Here is a 15,154-nt window from a genome sequence, read left to right as displayed (position 1 = left end):
ACATGCTGAAATTAATTCTGCTCTCATCTCCTGAAAGGAATGGAGCTTCTCAATAGATGCTGGTATTGACCTTAACATTTTCCTATCTTATTCTTTCAAGCAGCCGCCCTCCTGCTTCATAAAAGCCGAACCGAAGAGCTTTGTCAGATATTTGCAAAATAGAAATACTTGATGCAGTCAGTGAAAGAGATTCAGTCCGTCAGTGTTTTTCAGTTGTGGTGTCTTTCATTTGGGCCTTTTAGCAAACGATACTGAGCAACTATTGGGAAGGGACAGAACGGTTTTAATGGTTTTCTGTAGCGCCCAGACTGAGGTTTTGATGGGTCATGTCTATTGTTTGAGTGGGAGCAGCTGGACACCTGTGTAAGCTGGCTGGGATCAAAGCTTTAGGACCTGTTCAGTCACAGCAGACCAGCCCGCCACACTATGGTTTGGGGATCAAATGAACAGAAGAAATTCTCCTGGGGAACTGACACTGTGGGGCACAGACACTTCTACACATCCACACTTCGATTGATTTGTATTCTTTCACTGCTCAAGAAAGAAGGAGTTGAATAAAGGACGGGGAGATGTCCTGTGGCTGAGGACGAAAGGAACCTCCTGTTCTGCCCAAGGCTCCTGTCTGGAACATTAAGCAGAGACGGTTCCCATGCTGCCATGTGGGTGACCCACAGGGACTGCCTCCCCGGTGGGCTGACTGAGCTAGAATGACAAGAACATTAAAAGTGTTGTGGAAGCAGAACTGCTGCTGATCGCCACAAATGCTCTTCGAGGGTGATGCAAAATAATGAGAAAACGTATCATACAAAAGCTACAGCTATTCTAATATCTATTATATCTATTCCATTTATTTACACAATGCTTTAAAATCTTAACTTGCCATTGCTGCTCAGTTCAAACACATTTTCTATCATGGATGAATATTATGGTGCAGTACACTAATGCTGACCAACAAAACGCTAACTACCTCTTGTCTAATAAATGAATGGAAGGTGGGGGGATGTAATTTTCTGCTTGTCTGCATACGAGGGTGACTTATACCCAACTCTCATCCTTCCTCTCCCTTCCCTTATGTGTGCAGATGTGAGTACACACACACATATTCTCATCCTCCCTCTTGAGCTGAGGGGTTTGTTTTGCTGAACTTCTCAAAGTGTGAGGTGACAAGAAAAGTTAAAGAATGTAAAGAACATTTGGCAAATGTTTTTGATCTCCTGCATGACCTCTGTTCACTTGTAAATTAATCATGTCGTGAAACCGTCACTTAAACATCATCGTAACGTGACCGATAACAAAAAGATAAACAGATTACAGCTCTAATATGTGTAAAAAAAATACAGATCAGATCACCTTTTAAACCCTCATTATCAGCCACCCTCGCTGAAGTTTACCATCTTCATGGAGAAATGTCATGGACGTCAGGTGATATAGAAACCGTTTGAGATCCCCAAAGTATTTGATGCCCTCTTTCTCTAGACCCCTACAATAACCCATACAATATACCGATTCTGTTACCATATGTACTGGTAATTAACCTACCAAAATGGAGGGTGGGAGACACTGTCGAGGACCCCTCAGGGCCCTCGGTTCCAGCTTTAAGAACCACTGTTGTAAGCTGTCTAGTTTCCTGCTGAGGGAGTCAATTCGGTCTACTGTTTTTCTCTTTTCCTTATCAGCCCTCTGTGGACTGTGCCTCTCCTTCACCAGAACCCTGACAGAGGCCCGTTTTTCTCTCTCCCCTCATCTTGTTTATGTGTTTACCACAGCACACTCACATCCTCCCCTAAATGATAGCCCCACTACTGTCAGCACACAGGAGTCAAATTAGAGAGCGAGACAGCGTTGCTGTTCCCTCCGAGCTTGTTGACGGCAGGGGACGCTGGGGACGCAATCAATTGAAATTCTGAGCTTTTGGCTTTGTCTTGATCAACGCTGGATATTAGAGGAAGAGGGTGCTACCCTAGCACCCAGACTGTGTTGTTATTACCTGGGACAGAGGAAGAAAGAAGCATCTGGAACGAGGCCAGTGCTTCAGTGAGCTCCTGCTGCTGCACACGGGCATACTGTGCTAGCTGGATTAAAAAGGCAGACATGATGGAGGCTCTGTTCCAACACGAGTCACAACATCAGGCACATTCCACATGTCCCGCCATCAGCTTTAATATCCGTAATGTGACCATGTGGAAAAGTGTTAATGCATGGCATATCATTTCATGTGTATGCATAATTTCACTACTAACACATAATCACTACTGATGCCATATGCCTGGCTCTCAAACACATGTGGTGCAATGTGTGTGCACATGTTTCTTGTCAATTTATTCTATTACAGTGAAGATTTGAATCTGATGGTAAATCTGCTTCTTTGATAAATGTATAATAAAGCAGAATATGTTAAAGGATAAATCCAGGTTATTACAACTTGGTTTTTCTCGTGGTTTTGGCCATTTCTATTGGTTATAATAACATTTCAAAGTCATTGCTGAGATCTGGGAACACGACAACAAATGTTCAGATGAACAGACATGTTGCCATGTTCCCAAATCTCAGCAATTAGCTTGTCAACTATAATGTTATGATAGATATCACAGCCAAAACTATGAATATAAGATCCAAGTTGTAAATAACTAAAATGATCCTCTCAATAGTTTTGCATGAAAGAACACAATGTTATTTTGCCCCCTGGACAGTTCCACGCCTCAGATCAAAAAGATAAAAAATAGAAATGAGGGTGAGATTGTTGTTGCTTCATCCTTCCTGCTTTTCAACAGTCCTCGAGTCCCAGTGGTGTCGCAGGGAGGAGAAATTTCATTCCAAAGTGTTGCAACAGATTAAATCAGTTTTATGTTGAAGAAGCAGTGTAATGCGTGTTCTCCATAGCTGGCAGCCAACAGGTCCAAAGCAAAGGTAGTGTCTAATGCATCCTGTCTACATGCCTGCATGCTTTAAGCACCTCTGCAACCGCGTACGTGTATCCAAACTACAATTACAACCAACCTGCATGTCTATAAGGGATTAAATGACCTTGATGGCAGACTTGTTACTGTAATCATACAGAACATTGAAACCACTTTGGATTCCACACGTTCCTCTATCGCGCCTAAGCAGTGTATTTGTTTACATCATCGCCGGACTGCCTGGGGAGAGTGGTTATTTTTATGGTGTGCTTTGTTCGGATGATTGTTGTTGCAAAGGCGGATGCAGCAAGGTTTGCTCAGGGAGTGACGAGGAAGGAGTTGTGTGACTACAGAGGTAACAGGGAGGATAGAGGGGGGAGAAGGATGTGTGTGGGGGAGGGGGTCTCAAGCTGCCTTACAGGGATGGCAGTCTGTAATTAATTTTGCATGCATCTCTCTCCCATCTCGCATTTGTTTTGTTCTTTTTTGAAGTATAACTCTTTAGGAAGGCACTGAATTTCCAGGCATGAGAGACTGTTGAACATCCCAACAAATGTAAATGTGAGGCCATGAGTATGACGTTGTTCTTAAATTCCTGGACTGGTTTTGGGGTTACTTTTCTTGAGCAGAATGTTATTTGATAAAAACTACCAAGAGTAGACTTTGAAAAGAAGCAAAATAATCTTGACTACTTGTTCGACTGCCTAAGCCTTTTGTAAACTGTGTCTTCATGCATGAATTGACACTGAAGATGAGTTACATGTCTATGTCTATATGTGCTCCACATTACAGATGTCTCTGAGAAGAACGACACTGGCACCAGCAATGGAGGTGAGTAGAGATCACGTTTTTCCCCTTGAACTACCCAGTCTGGGCACTGCCACGCATCACTAACCCTTCCTCCACTTCTTGAGTTCCTGCTCTTAAATGTCAGTGGTGGGTCGGTCAGCATCAGAATTCAGTGCTGTAATGCAGATTCTTGTTGAGGTTTCGAAAATAATTCGATACTCAGATGTTCACATCCAGTTCAGTCCTGATGTCAGAAAGTTCTTGTTAGCTTTGTTGCAGCTATAAACCCACTAAGCTTGATTCACAAGCCTGGCAGGGCAGAGAAATTGTTTCAGCAAATTGATGCTTTTCTGCAGAGGATGAGGGGCAACAGATTGCTTGGTTATCACAGCCTCTCATATTTTTTACCCTCTTTCCCTCTCTATTCTTCTCATTTCCCTGCCCTACACTCGTCTAGAAGAGATGAAAGATCATGTCGAGAGCTCAGAAGAACCTGATTCAATTCTAACTGACAGCATTCAGTCCAAAGGTAAGGGCGCGGGGGAAGCACTCGCTCACTGGCATGCTCTTATCTCACACGTCTTTATTTATAGTTCCTATTAGTGGCCACAGCTGCTGAATTAAAATTCACTTCATCCAGAGAATCCTCGGCGCTGTGCAGCCGAATGTTACCCAGCTTCACCCTCCTTGTCTCCATTTCTTCCCCCCGTCTGTCTCCATCTCCTGCTTTGTGTAGGGGCAGGCAGCAGGCAGGCGGTTTGTACGTGCTCCTCCAGGGCCAAATGCATTTGTAAATCCTCTCTTACCTATTTCAGGTCCGCAGCTATGACCCTGATATTTAGGTATAAACGTGTCAGCGCGTCTTTGGAGATTGAGTGTGATGAATTACCAGCAAACTCCTCTACCAGACGTTTAATAAATCAAGTGTGCAATGCATATTATTTTAACATGCAGCCAACACAGACCGTAGGGGCAATAATCATGCCAATAAATCATATTTGATAAGGATACCATACTGTTGTTATTCTCAGGTCTCCGTTGAGATTTAGGGTAATAAGATTGCATGTAATTTGAATGTAGACATCTGTGGAGAGTGCTATGGACTTCTATGTCTGCATTTGCTCTGTGTGTGGCTCACAGAGTTGTTGAGCCAAAGAATGGGATTCAGATTTGGGCATTGTACACTTTCCAGGTAGAAAAAATTCATTAAGCAACTGTTGTGAACAGATTGTCAGGGTTGAATAAATAGGACAGGCTAGCAGCATATGAAATAACTTGGCAGAGACAAACGGGTTGGTGTAAAAAGGAGAGGGCTCAAACAATGCCAGACAAAGTGCCAGAGAAGAAAAAGCTTGTTGTCGAACAAGCGTGTGGATCAGGGTGGGATGGTGTATAAGGGAGCTGGGTAGCACATAGTGTGCAGATAAAATTAGCCAGAGTACAGTCTCAAAACACATGACTCTGGACAAACACAACAGACTGCCATGTTGTGATTGCCCGGGCAAGATATTGTTCTGGACCAAATTTTCAATTAGATTGCCATGAAATTTGGTAAAGATATTCCTGGTGCCCAGAGAATGTCTCCTTGTGATTTTGGGTGAGCTTTGGTGCCACTATCAGGTCAAACTTTCACCATCACCAACTTTTGGGTCCATGCCAAAGTATCCTGAAAATCAATCACTGGAGTTCCATGAAATTTGCTGTAGATATTCATTGTCTTCCTGAACTTTCCTCTACTGCCAGCATCACGCGGATATTTCCACTTCTGCACTAGAACTACCACCAAAAAGGACAATGTTGCATATTCCAGTAATTCAGCAATGCGCAATCTAAATCCAGGCTACTACTTTGTTTTCCATCCAGACACTGTTGAGAAGAAAGAATGACCAGCTGAGGGAAGGACAATCAACCTCATCTGACAGCCAGCAAACTGTGCGAAGCCAACCCCACTGGTGTCAGACTGGCCCATGTCAGTATGGGCTCTGACACTGGCCCAGGACAACCAGTTATTCACAAGATGCTCACATTCCCTACTTTATTTAGCCTTTTCCCTCTTTGTTAAGAAACTACTCATCCCTGAAGTATGTATGTACTGTATGTATATGTATGTACAAAAACCTTACTATAGGACTTGAACATATCAACCAGAAAAGATGAGCCATACCTCACTGTGTGTTGTGTGAGTCATGCATCATTTTGCCAGCTGGGTGCGATGAGATAAACCAGGTTCAAGTCTCTTTTATTTGATCTATACCCACTGTGAGAGCATGGTGAAGCTGTCAGAGGACAACAGCCACAGCTCCGACATGTTGACACTCCAGGCTGGGTGATGCTTAACATCAGCAATCCTTTTGTTCTTACAACCCAAATACCGTCGCCACAGTCGTGATGACATTCGCCAGTGGAATAGCTGACAACACCCTGCATTTGTAGGCCTCTTCTCGTGCAACACACTGACACCTGCCATGTCTCCTCACACACTACTTGCAGCTCGAGCTCCATTGTTTAGTCAAATCAGCCAATACCTTGATTCAGACCGCAGTCTGTAAGGCGGTGTGTCACTCCCCGGCCTTTTATCTAGGAACATCACTGATCACGTCTGATCTCCGCCACTGCTGTAACTGCAGCTTAACTCGTTTAACCAGGAAACTGTTCATCAACACCCACGCACACTAAAGAGGATGTGAGTGTCTTTTAATAAATTGATTAGTTCTTTTCCCCCTTTTTTTCTTTGCCGTTTCCAGTGCATGCCAGAAAATTGCTTTGAACTTCACCAACATAAACAGGAAGTACAGTCGTCTTCGCTTTTGCTTGTCTCCTTACCAGATTGTCTCTAACTGTATTGAAGGAATCTGCCTTATTTCATATCAAACTACAAAATCACAATCACAGACCTGAGGAGGTGGTCCAAGTATGAATTCTTGGTTGTGTATTGCTTGCAATTGATTTGTAATTTTAAGTACATCATGTAATGGCTAATGCCTGCTGTTAATGGTTTCTCGGTTTTTCCTCAGTTGATTTAGAAAAAATGATTTGGGTTTCTTTTAAATGTTGGTATGATTCATGAATCATTTTCAGTGGTGCCATATTAAAGATCGGATGAATTACAGTTCTATGAAATGATGCCTTCATACTTTGATGTTTTGCTTTGCTAAACTATAACAGAAACAACTAATAAAATTTAAGGTGGAAGCCATGTCTCAGCTTTTAATGTGCCTCGTCATGCGTCTTGTTTTTACTTCTGTCTTAACAGTAGCTAATATTTTATTTCATTCTACTTGCAGCTGGTACAGTTAATTTCCCCTCAGTTCATTCGTGTGAAATTGAACAACTGCAACAGAGCGATCAGTCATGTGTCTCCGGGACAGAAACAATTAGTGTGTCCTGTGATCTCCGGCATGCTGCGTCTCTGGCCCTCAGGCTCTCTCCTGTATCAAATGAGAAGAGGTATCTGGCAGACCCTCTCACCCCAGAGTCCTCCCTCTGAGAAACTCACTAATGGCCAGAGACCTCACAAGGAGTTTGTTATCAAAGATTCAGCAGTTCTCCAGAGCAGAGCCTCTTTATCACTCACCTCTCTTATCTGTAAACAAAATGTTATCTTAGCAACTTTTTAAATCTTTGGTAAATGTTTACTTATGTTGTTCATTCCTAAAGTTGCACTTTAGTCCTAACGGTCTGCACCAGTTTCCACCAAGTTTGTATCATCATTCAACAAACAAAAACGTGTCCATCAGAATCAAGCTGAAAACAAACCTGAGGACGACCCAAAAGGGTATAAAAGGCTGGACAAACCACACATACAGTAACAACACCAACATACAGATACTTTTAGTCTTCACAATCAGAAAGGAGCACATATTGAACGTCTGATGTAAATATTGAGGCAACCCACTGGGCAATATGTAGGCTATGATTACAGCGTTACAGCAGCCGTCGAAGTCCCGCAAGGAAACAAATGCTCGCGTGTTTTTTTACCAAACACAATCTTCATCAGATTTTCATCAGAAAGAGTTTGCCTTGCTAATTTACACTGCAATCCATGTGGAAAAGGGAACAAAACTGAGGAAGAACTTAACGTTTGGATGAGATGGTGGATGGAGAGATGAGGACAACACTGGCTGTAAACTCTACAGAGAGCTGAAGGTAAAAACTTCAGGTGAGCTGCAGCTCTGCACTTAAAGTGGATTATAAAATAATAGCTACTCTTTCACTCTCAGCACATCTCACTAGTTCGCCGTTTGTTTAACATTTTCAGCCAGTTATGTTTATATATAGTTATTTCTCCTGCTTTAATATGTGACGTCAAAATGCAGCAGAAACAGATATATCTATGTCACACATTCTTCTTCTTTGTCAAAACATTGTGCCTACATTACCTACAACTCAAGTGCCGACAGTTCGGCCAGTGTGTTACGCTAGCAGCAGCTAATATAGCCTCAAGCCGCTAGCCTCGAGCCGAGATGAGGGGCAAGATACAGATGCTGGTGAGCTCACTTCTTTCTAACTCCACACCAACAGATTTGTTTTTCATTTTCAAACTTGTAGTCTTCAGTCCCAACCGACGCTGGTTCTAGTGACATCACTTGAGGCAATTTATCAGACTACCAGCTCCCCCTGGAGCCACAAAAGGCTTTATACAACCTTTTATTCCCCCACACATAGTACACATAGCTGTAGTACTCCCCAACACCTGTAAACAGATGTTGATTTGTAAAGTCAGTGGAGTTCTCTATAAAGATCTTTTTCAGTTTTTTTTCCTTTCTTTTCTACACTCTTGCCTTAACTTGAGAGATGGACAGATAACATGGGGAGAGAGGTAGCAACAAAGATGGAATCTGGGGAAGTTGTGGTTATATGGTATGTGACTTGACCATGAGGCTTGAGGCATGAGCAAATAAAACTGGCAACAAGTAACCTTCTTTTTCTCCAGAGAAGCGTCAATCAAATATGGGAATATGGTGTTTTAAACATTATCCCGTCAAGAGAGTTGTTTATTATCGGGTTAAAAAGAACAATATTCAGCCATTGTTATCATTTTTGGATAACATAATGGCAAAAAAAAAAGCTTCAACAAGTTTCTCATCTGTTGCAGTGAGAGGCCAATGAAAAACAAGTTTCACATCGCTTTAGCAGCTACCATGTTTATGTTCCATTAACTTGTCGCATGCCAAGCGGATGTCAGGAATGATTGTCCCTGGAATGGAGAAGGTTTAAATTTTAATGACTTCATTTAAATGTTGCATGTCAGAGCAGAGGGTTCCCTGAACTTGAGCGGTAGGTAATGTCAAGGGAAACAGCTTCATCGCACAGGCTTGCTGCTGCGCGCCGGCTCCTTGGCATACAAAACACTTCAGGGCTGAAATAACAAACCTCCTATTCCACAAAAACAGCCTGCCCTCCTAGTTTACACCAAACAATGTTGGATTTTCTGGCAGAGTTGGGAGGACACTGTATCTTTATCTATATATTTAAATAAACCATAAACACAAGTATTTATGCATGTGACAACAGCGTTGATCGACCTGTGAAGTTGCCATGTTTGTGTCAGTTGTCTGACAGGTCTCATCAAGAGGCTGCGGGCGGATATGATATGATGTGTTCCGTTTATTCCATTTTCCAGATGAAAGCTCTGTGGACCTCTTCTTATATAAACGTGCATTATCATGTTCTCTCTCCTTCCCTCAGCTTTCCCACTACTCTCCTGCTGCTAACTCCTCCCACTTTCTTCCACACTACGGCGACCCGGCGCCACGCTGGCTGTTAACACAGCTCAAACAAATTGGAGAGAAATAATTCCAGCTCTGAAGCTTTAAATCCCAGCACTAGATAAGCCGTTTTTATCTGAAGTACAGTGTTTGTCCTTCATGAAAATTCATCGCCCCCACAAGAGGCAAAGGCAACACTATAGGTGAACTAAGCCGAGATAAACACTCTAATTGGGATGAAAATTGACGCCATTCATTATGGATGCCTGTCTTCAAAGGCAGCGAGAGCCACAGAAATGTTGAAAGGAAATTGACTTGCAGCGCTGCTAGTTTGCTTTGAACAAGTGAGAATACGTCAATTAAACTCCACCAGCACAAGACGGTTATGCAGATTACATTTGTTGTCTGACTAGAAAAACTCGTTTGTCTCATGCTGATGGCCCCTCATGACAAGAGAACAAAAGAGAAAGAGGATTAATAAACTAATTCTAGCTCTCTCACTCTTTGTTGTTGCTCTAATTATCAACTTGATAATGTGCTTATTCAGGTAATATAGCAAATTCTGATCATCATGGCTATAGTATAGAGTGTGTCATATACTGAAACTGTTTAGTGTTACCAACATACAGTATAAAGTTATCTGTTCCAAGTTAAAGTCTGCTTTTTTAATCACTGAGAAGTAAATTAGGGTTAAGGAGAGCAGTGCTCTGATGTTTTTTTCCCCATCAGCTTGCTCAGAATAACAACTTAGTGATAATTCATAAGAGCAACATCCACACCTGAATTCATTTCCCTGCTGTTTTCAGAACAAAACACAGCTTGGTTCAGTTTAAAATGAGACATTTCAGTGGCTTATGAAACTAATGTGTGTGCAGTGGCTGAGTAGCAGTAAACTTATTTTGCCGCTTTATGGGTTGAACTGTTTACCATCAAGACTGATAAAGAGCAGTCGCGGCCAATATAAGGTCCTGCATTTAATTTAACTGGAGACCCATCAACAATATCTGCTGATAAACCTCAGTTAAATTGGCATCATTAACTCTGAATTGTCCCCATTACCCACTAGGTCAAAGCTTTTATGTCGGTGAACAAGCTTGCATTTGGATTACATCTAAATAAATGTATGTGTTTGTGTGTTATAATCCCCTTTTTGGGAGAGACACATTGAAGCAAGATTTAAATAACACCTCTTCTTAGAACACTAATAAACTGAGTGCAGTCGGAAAAAGAATGACAACTCACGTTGCTCCCCTTTTTAACAAATTAACTTCAGAAGTGTTCTGTGTTGTTTTTCCAACAGGAAAAAAAACACACCCAGAAGAGCCTAATGAAAGAAAATGAAAAGCAACAGCTCGAAAATCCCCAGTAATTAAATTGGACATTAATAAATGCATTAGCCTTATTTAGCTGTAACTTTGTGAGCAGTTTGGTTATGCTGATGTTCTCTAACTCATTAAAGCAAAATGTCACCTGGATCTTAGTTTCCAGGGAATGAATCAGCAATGCATTTAAAGATCAAGAAGTTACAAGTCAAGCTGAGGGGAGTGCAGGGTTCCTCCTGAAGCCCTGCTGCTTTTCACTCCAGCCATCTACTGATGCACTTACAGGCAAATCCTGAACAGCATAGAAGACTAGCAGAGCAGCAGGGAAGCTGGGGTCAAATGCGAAAATGCTTTTCAATTTTTTATAAAATCAGTAGGAGACTCACTTTTAATAAATGACAATGTATGCAAATCGTTAAAGATAGAAATGGACTATGTGTCAACATTTTAACTTGCCAGAGGGTTAACAGCAGTATATGTTAAGAAAGGTTAAGTATTTGTACTAAGTACTATTCTAACTAAATCACCATTAGCTGTCAAGTGATGCTTAATTGCGTGCTACAAACCTACAGTTTAAGCCTGAACAGTATATAGAGTCAGCAGTGGATCTCTGGCTCTCTCTCTCTCTCACACTATGATGATATACTGCTGAAAGACCTGCCAACAGTTTGGGTAAGTTACCACTTGAGTAAAGTAACACGGTTATTAATTATCTTATCAAAGAGAGGCAACTCTTCTTTAATGCCTCCTTTTGCCCGTTTGTGATGAAGCTTCTCGACCCTTTTCCTTTGCATGTTGAAAATATGTTCAGTTTCACCGTGTCAGCCACAATACCACATGCTAGCTAATCAAACCACGTGGCACAAGCTCACCTCACTAGATGACTAATACCTGAATTTTAGCTGAACTTGTTCTACTATCACAGAGAAAAATGTCACGACAAAATTTGGAGTATTTCTGGCCAGTCAATTGTTCTGTTTGCTCTCAGTTCCTTCCTGAGGAATACATTCATAATAATGATAAATGCATAAATCCTTTTTCATCACAACACTGTAGTTACATAATTCAGAGCAACAGTTCAACACTGGGATACCACATCTGTGCTGGCTTTTAGACTCCCAGAATCAGTCAACAACAAAGCTCCAGGCCTGAATCAAATTGACCAACAACATAATTTACTCTCCCATCTCAACACTGCACTTTTGGCCACCTGTGCATTTGTGTGTAAAAAGAATAATCCAGTGTGAACAGACATCCAGTCATTTGAGTCTGCGTTTGTCATTGTTGGTAACCTACGTCAATACAAGACGTACCCCAGGCATCGTGGGAAGTTAATGCCATCAAATTGGCAACACTATATTCCACTTAGTGTTTCTCAACTCTCAGAAGTAAAAAAAAAAGTTTTAATGGGTCATATATTTGCCAAAGCACCAGAATTTGCCAGGAACCTTCTGGGGATGGCTCATATTTTTTCTGAGCTCCATGAAAATGAATCTGGAGTATTCTTATTTAAATTAGTTTTTGCAGAATGATCAGCATATTTTATATACTGCATTAAACTGTTGCAAAGATTCATATGAAAGCCTTATAAAAAAAACTAGTTCTCAGCAGAATGGCTACGTGGAATTGGTTTGTCCAAAAGGGTGAAAACAAAAGCAACATCAGTTTGACTGTTTGTGTGTGTTAATATTGTGCATTTTGTTGCAGATAGGCAAACTCACAGCACTAATCAACAAAATGACTCACTGTCTTAGGAGCTATTCAAATGAATCCTGGCAGCAGCCTCTGCCTGTGTGATTAACCTACCCACTCTAGGCAACTTCTTGGCCACTGTCACTAATCATTGTTGCAAAAAAAAAAAGTTGCCACAAACTTACAGTGACAAATGTGTGGAAATTCAACACAGATTCCTGCATGTCATGTCACATAAAATCCACTGCTAGTTTTGCTGTCTTTGTTGTTGTGGCTGATTGTTGACAATGCTGTGAAGAATTACATTTACTTGATTATTTTCCCACACAAATTTGAGATCACATCTTCAGGTGAAAACAGATAAGCTTGATTGCTTTTGCATTTAAGCATCTTGCCTGTCAGCTCTGACGGAGCCTTTGGGGTCCTCCGGCGCTTCCAAGAACTGTTGCTGTAGCAACAAGCTGGGGTAAGTGAGGCCCTGTATGCATTCAGAATCAGGTGAACGGAGTTTAGCCACTTAGCAGAGGCCATCCCAACCACTGTGTCCAATTAAGCTTGGCCCATTTGCTGAGAAAATGGATGAAAGGTAAAGTTACAATTAGTTGATTTAATTGTTTAAATATTTTACAGCATAAGATAAAAAAGAAATCGCAGCTGTGACGGTGGACTACAAACATTTCACATTTCACAGGTGAGCTACAGTGTAGTCATCTTCCAACTGATCCTAGTAATGGTAGCTGCTGGTTGGTGGTCTTATTATTGTCTTAACTATGCTGATTTGCCCACTGAGAAAAGCAGAGTAGGGATATCAGACCATTAGGTGATTAAGGTGATATGCTCCTTTCAGAATCCACTGCCTGCAAACCACCTTTCCATATTACATGGGGGCCATTACATTCATTTCACTAAGGAAAGCCTTCAGTTAACGATGAGGAACGGCCATCAAGTGCGGTAAGCATTTGTTGGAGTGTTATATGGTGTGTATTCTGTATGTGTATTTATTAATTCACAAATAAGGGTGGAAAGTGCTGCTCCTTCCCACCAGGATTCATTATTTTCTGTTCTGAACTCCTGCTGGTTATGTTAATGCATCATGGATTTCCATAACAAAATAGGCATCAAGTTAGGCAGGAAAATCACTTCAACACAGCATGCAATTTAAATGTGCCATTTCACAACCAATCATTCAGCGATGAAGTGCGGATGGTTACAGATAGACATGCTAGTCATCTCTGCAACCTACTTCAGGGCAGGTGGAGAATAGAGGACAACATGTAAGGAGGTTTGTCAGTGTCCCTGCCGTTGTTTGACTGTGATCAGTCCCTCTGCTTTGTCCTCTCTACACCCTCCAATCTCATTAAGCTGAATAACTTACAATATATTCCTCACAATTCATTAAAATAGAGGATTTTCAGTTATTGTTTACTATGACAGTAATGGGAAAACAGATCAGAATGCATAACATCGGTGTTGATTTATGTTGATGATGCTTGGCTGTATGAACTCCATTGATAAATCTGACTTATTAAGCATCATTGTCGAATTGGCTGAGCCTGGCGGAGAGGTGCTAACAATTCAAACGAGCTGATAGAGATGATTAAAATGACACCAAACACCACTTTTTAGACGTTCCTGTCGCAGAAAGCAACAGCTTCTCTGCAAGATACAATTCACAAAACACCTCACACTGCAAAATACAGGGAGAGTTTCTCATTCACTGTTAATTAGCTCATTTATTCCTGCGTGCAGTGAAGAAAATAAAAAAAAAAGAGCAGAGATAAAGCAAACTTGCCTAACAAAGTTTTGGAGCATGTCTGAGGCGAGCTGTCTGGATCAGAACAGACGCTGACATTAATGGAGAGAGGCTCGAGCGTCTGCAGACAGTCCATGCCACCCGTCCCTGTTGTCTCCAGGCTAAACGCCTCTTGTCACTACTGACAACTTCTGCAATTGATTAAGTCAGTCTTGCTGACAGGAAGACACAAGGTCACAATTATGATGAATGCTCTGTTGATTCTTTTGATATTATGGAGACTTTGGTGAAGAAATGACTTTAATTTTCTTCTGAGCTTAGAATAATTAGATTGGTCAGCGATCACAGTAAATCCACAAATTCATTTCTGTGACATTCACTTGGATGAATTTCACTGAACATTGCAACAACCTTTCCAATGGCTGTAGCAAAAGGAATGAAAATTCAATTTCTGGGGCTGAATTAGTTTATTCATCGCACCATTCCACTGTGCATCTATCAGTTCACCGATCTATTAATGTAGCCTGTCAGATCAGAGCTTGGGTCCTTCTCACCTTCAGCGTCTGCGCGCCTCAATATCTCCCATCTCTCCAGCTCTTCACGGCTCAATACTCTCTGCTCTAATATATATGACCGATCCTTTCAGAAGCCAATTCAGAAGCTAACCACCACATTCCGGACTTCTATCAGGCCCTGATAACTTGAGGTTTGACCATCTGTCAGCGCTGTGACTGTTGGCTATAAACTTCACGCTCTGTCTTTTTATTCATCTGTTTCTCGGAGGAGAGATGCAGCCAGCGCCTGAGAGCCAGGGGCGGAATCAGAGAGGAGAGAGAAATCAATTACTGCCTTTGCCTCTGCCTAAAACAAGCCATGTCGGAGACCATCTACAAAAAGGAGGACAAAGGGGGCCGGTGGCCCCTCAAACTCCCAAACCTCAGGAGACGGGGCAGAGAGCATCCTGTCACAAGCTCTGACACGCAGCCATCACTG

The 15,154-nt window shown here is 41.7% G+C and overlaps 1 protein-coding gene across 6 annotated transcripts in view; it reads left to right on the top strand.

Moving 5' to 3' along the window:
- macrod2 (mono-ADP ribosylhydrolase 2) overlaps nt 1-6,897 on the top strand; it is a 371,857-nt gene extending 364,960 nt beyond the window's left edge. For 3 of the 6 annotated variants that reach the window (XM_070916225.1, XM_070916224.1, XM_070916222.1), the window contains 3 exons: nt 3,690-3,728; nt 4,144-4,215; nt 5,550-6,897. In XM_070916225.1, coding sequence (XP_070772326.1) covers nt 3,690-3,728; nt 4,144-4,215; nt 5,550-5,572 — 134 coding nt within the window. In that variant the 3' untranslated portion in view covers nt 5,573-6,897. The remainder of the gene's footprint in view (nt 1-3,689; nt 3,729-4,143; nt 4,216-5,549) is intronic. The other 3 variants (XM_070916228.1, XM_070916227.1, XM_070916223.1) reach the window with 2 other exon arrangements.
- Nucleotides 6,898-15,154: the final 8,257 nt, after the last annotated feature.

Source organism: Enoplosus armatus, chromosome 12, assembly GCF_043641665.1.
Source record: "Enoplosus armatus isolate fEnoArm2 chromosome 12, fEnoArm2.hap1, whole genome shotgun sequence".
NCBI lineage: Eukaryota > Metazoa > Chordata > Actinopteri > Centrarchiformes > Enoplosidae > Enoplosus > Enoplosus armatus.
The sequence above is the reverse complement of the archived record's forward strand: the minus strand, read 5'-3'. Positions and strand labels throughout refer to the sequence as shown.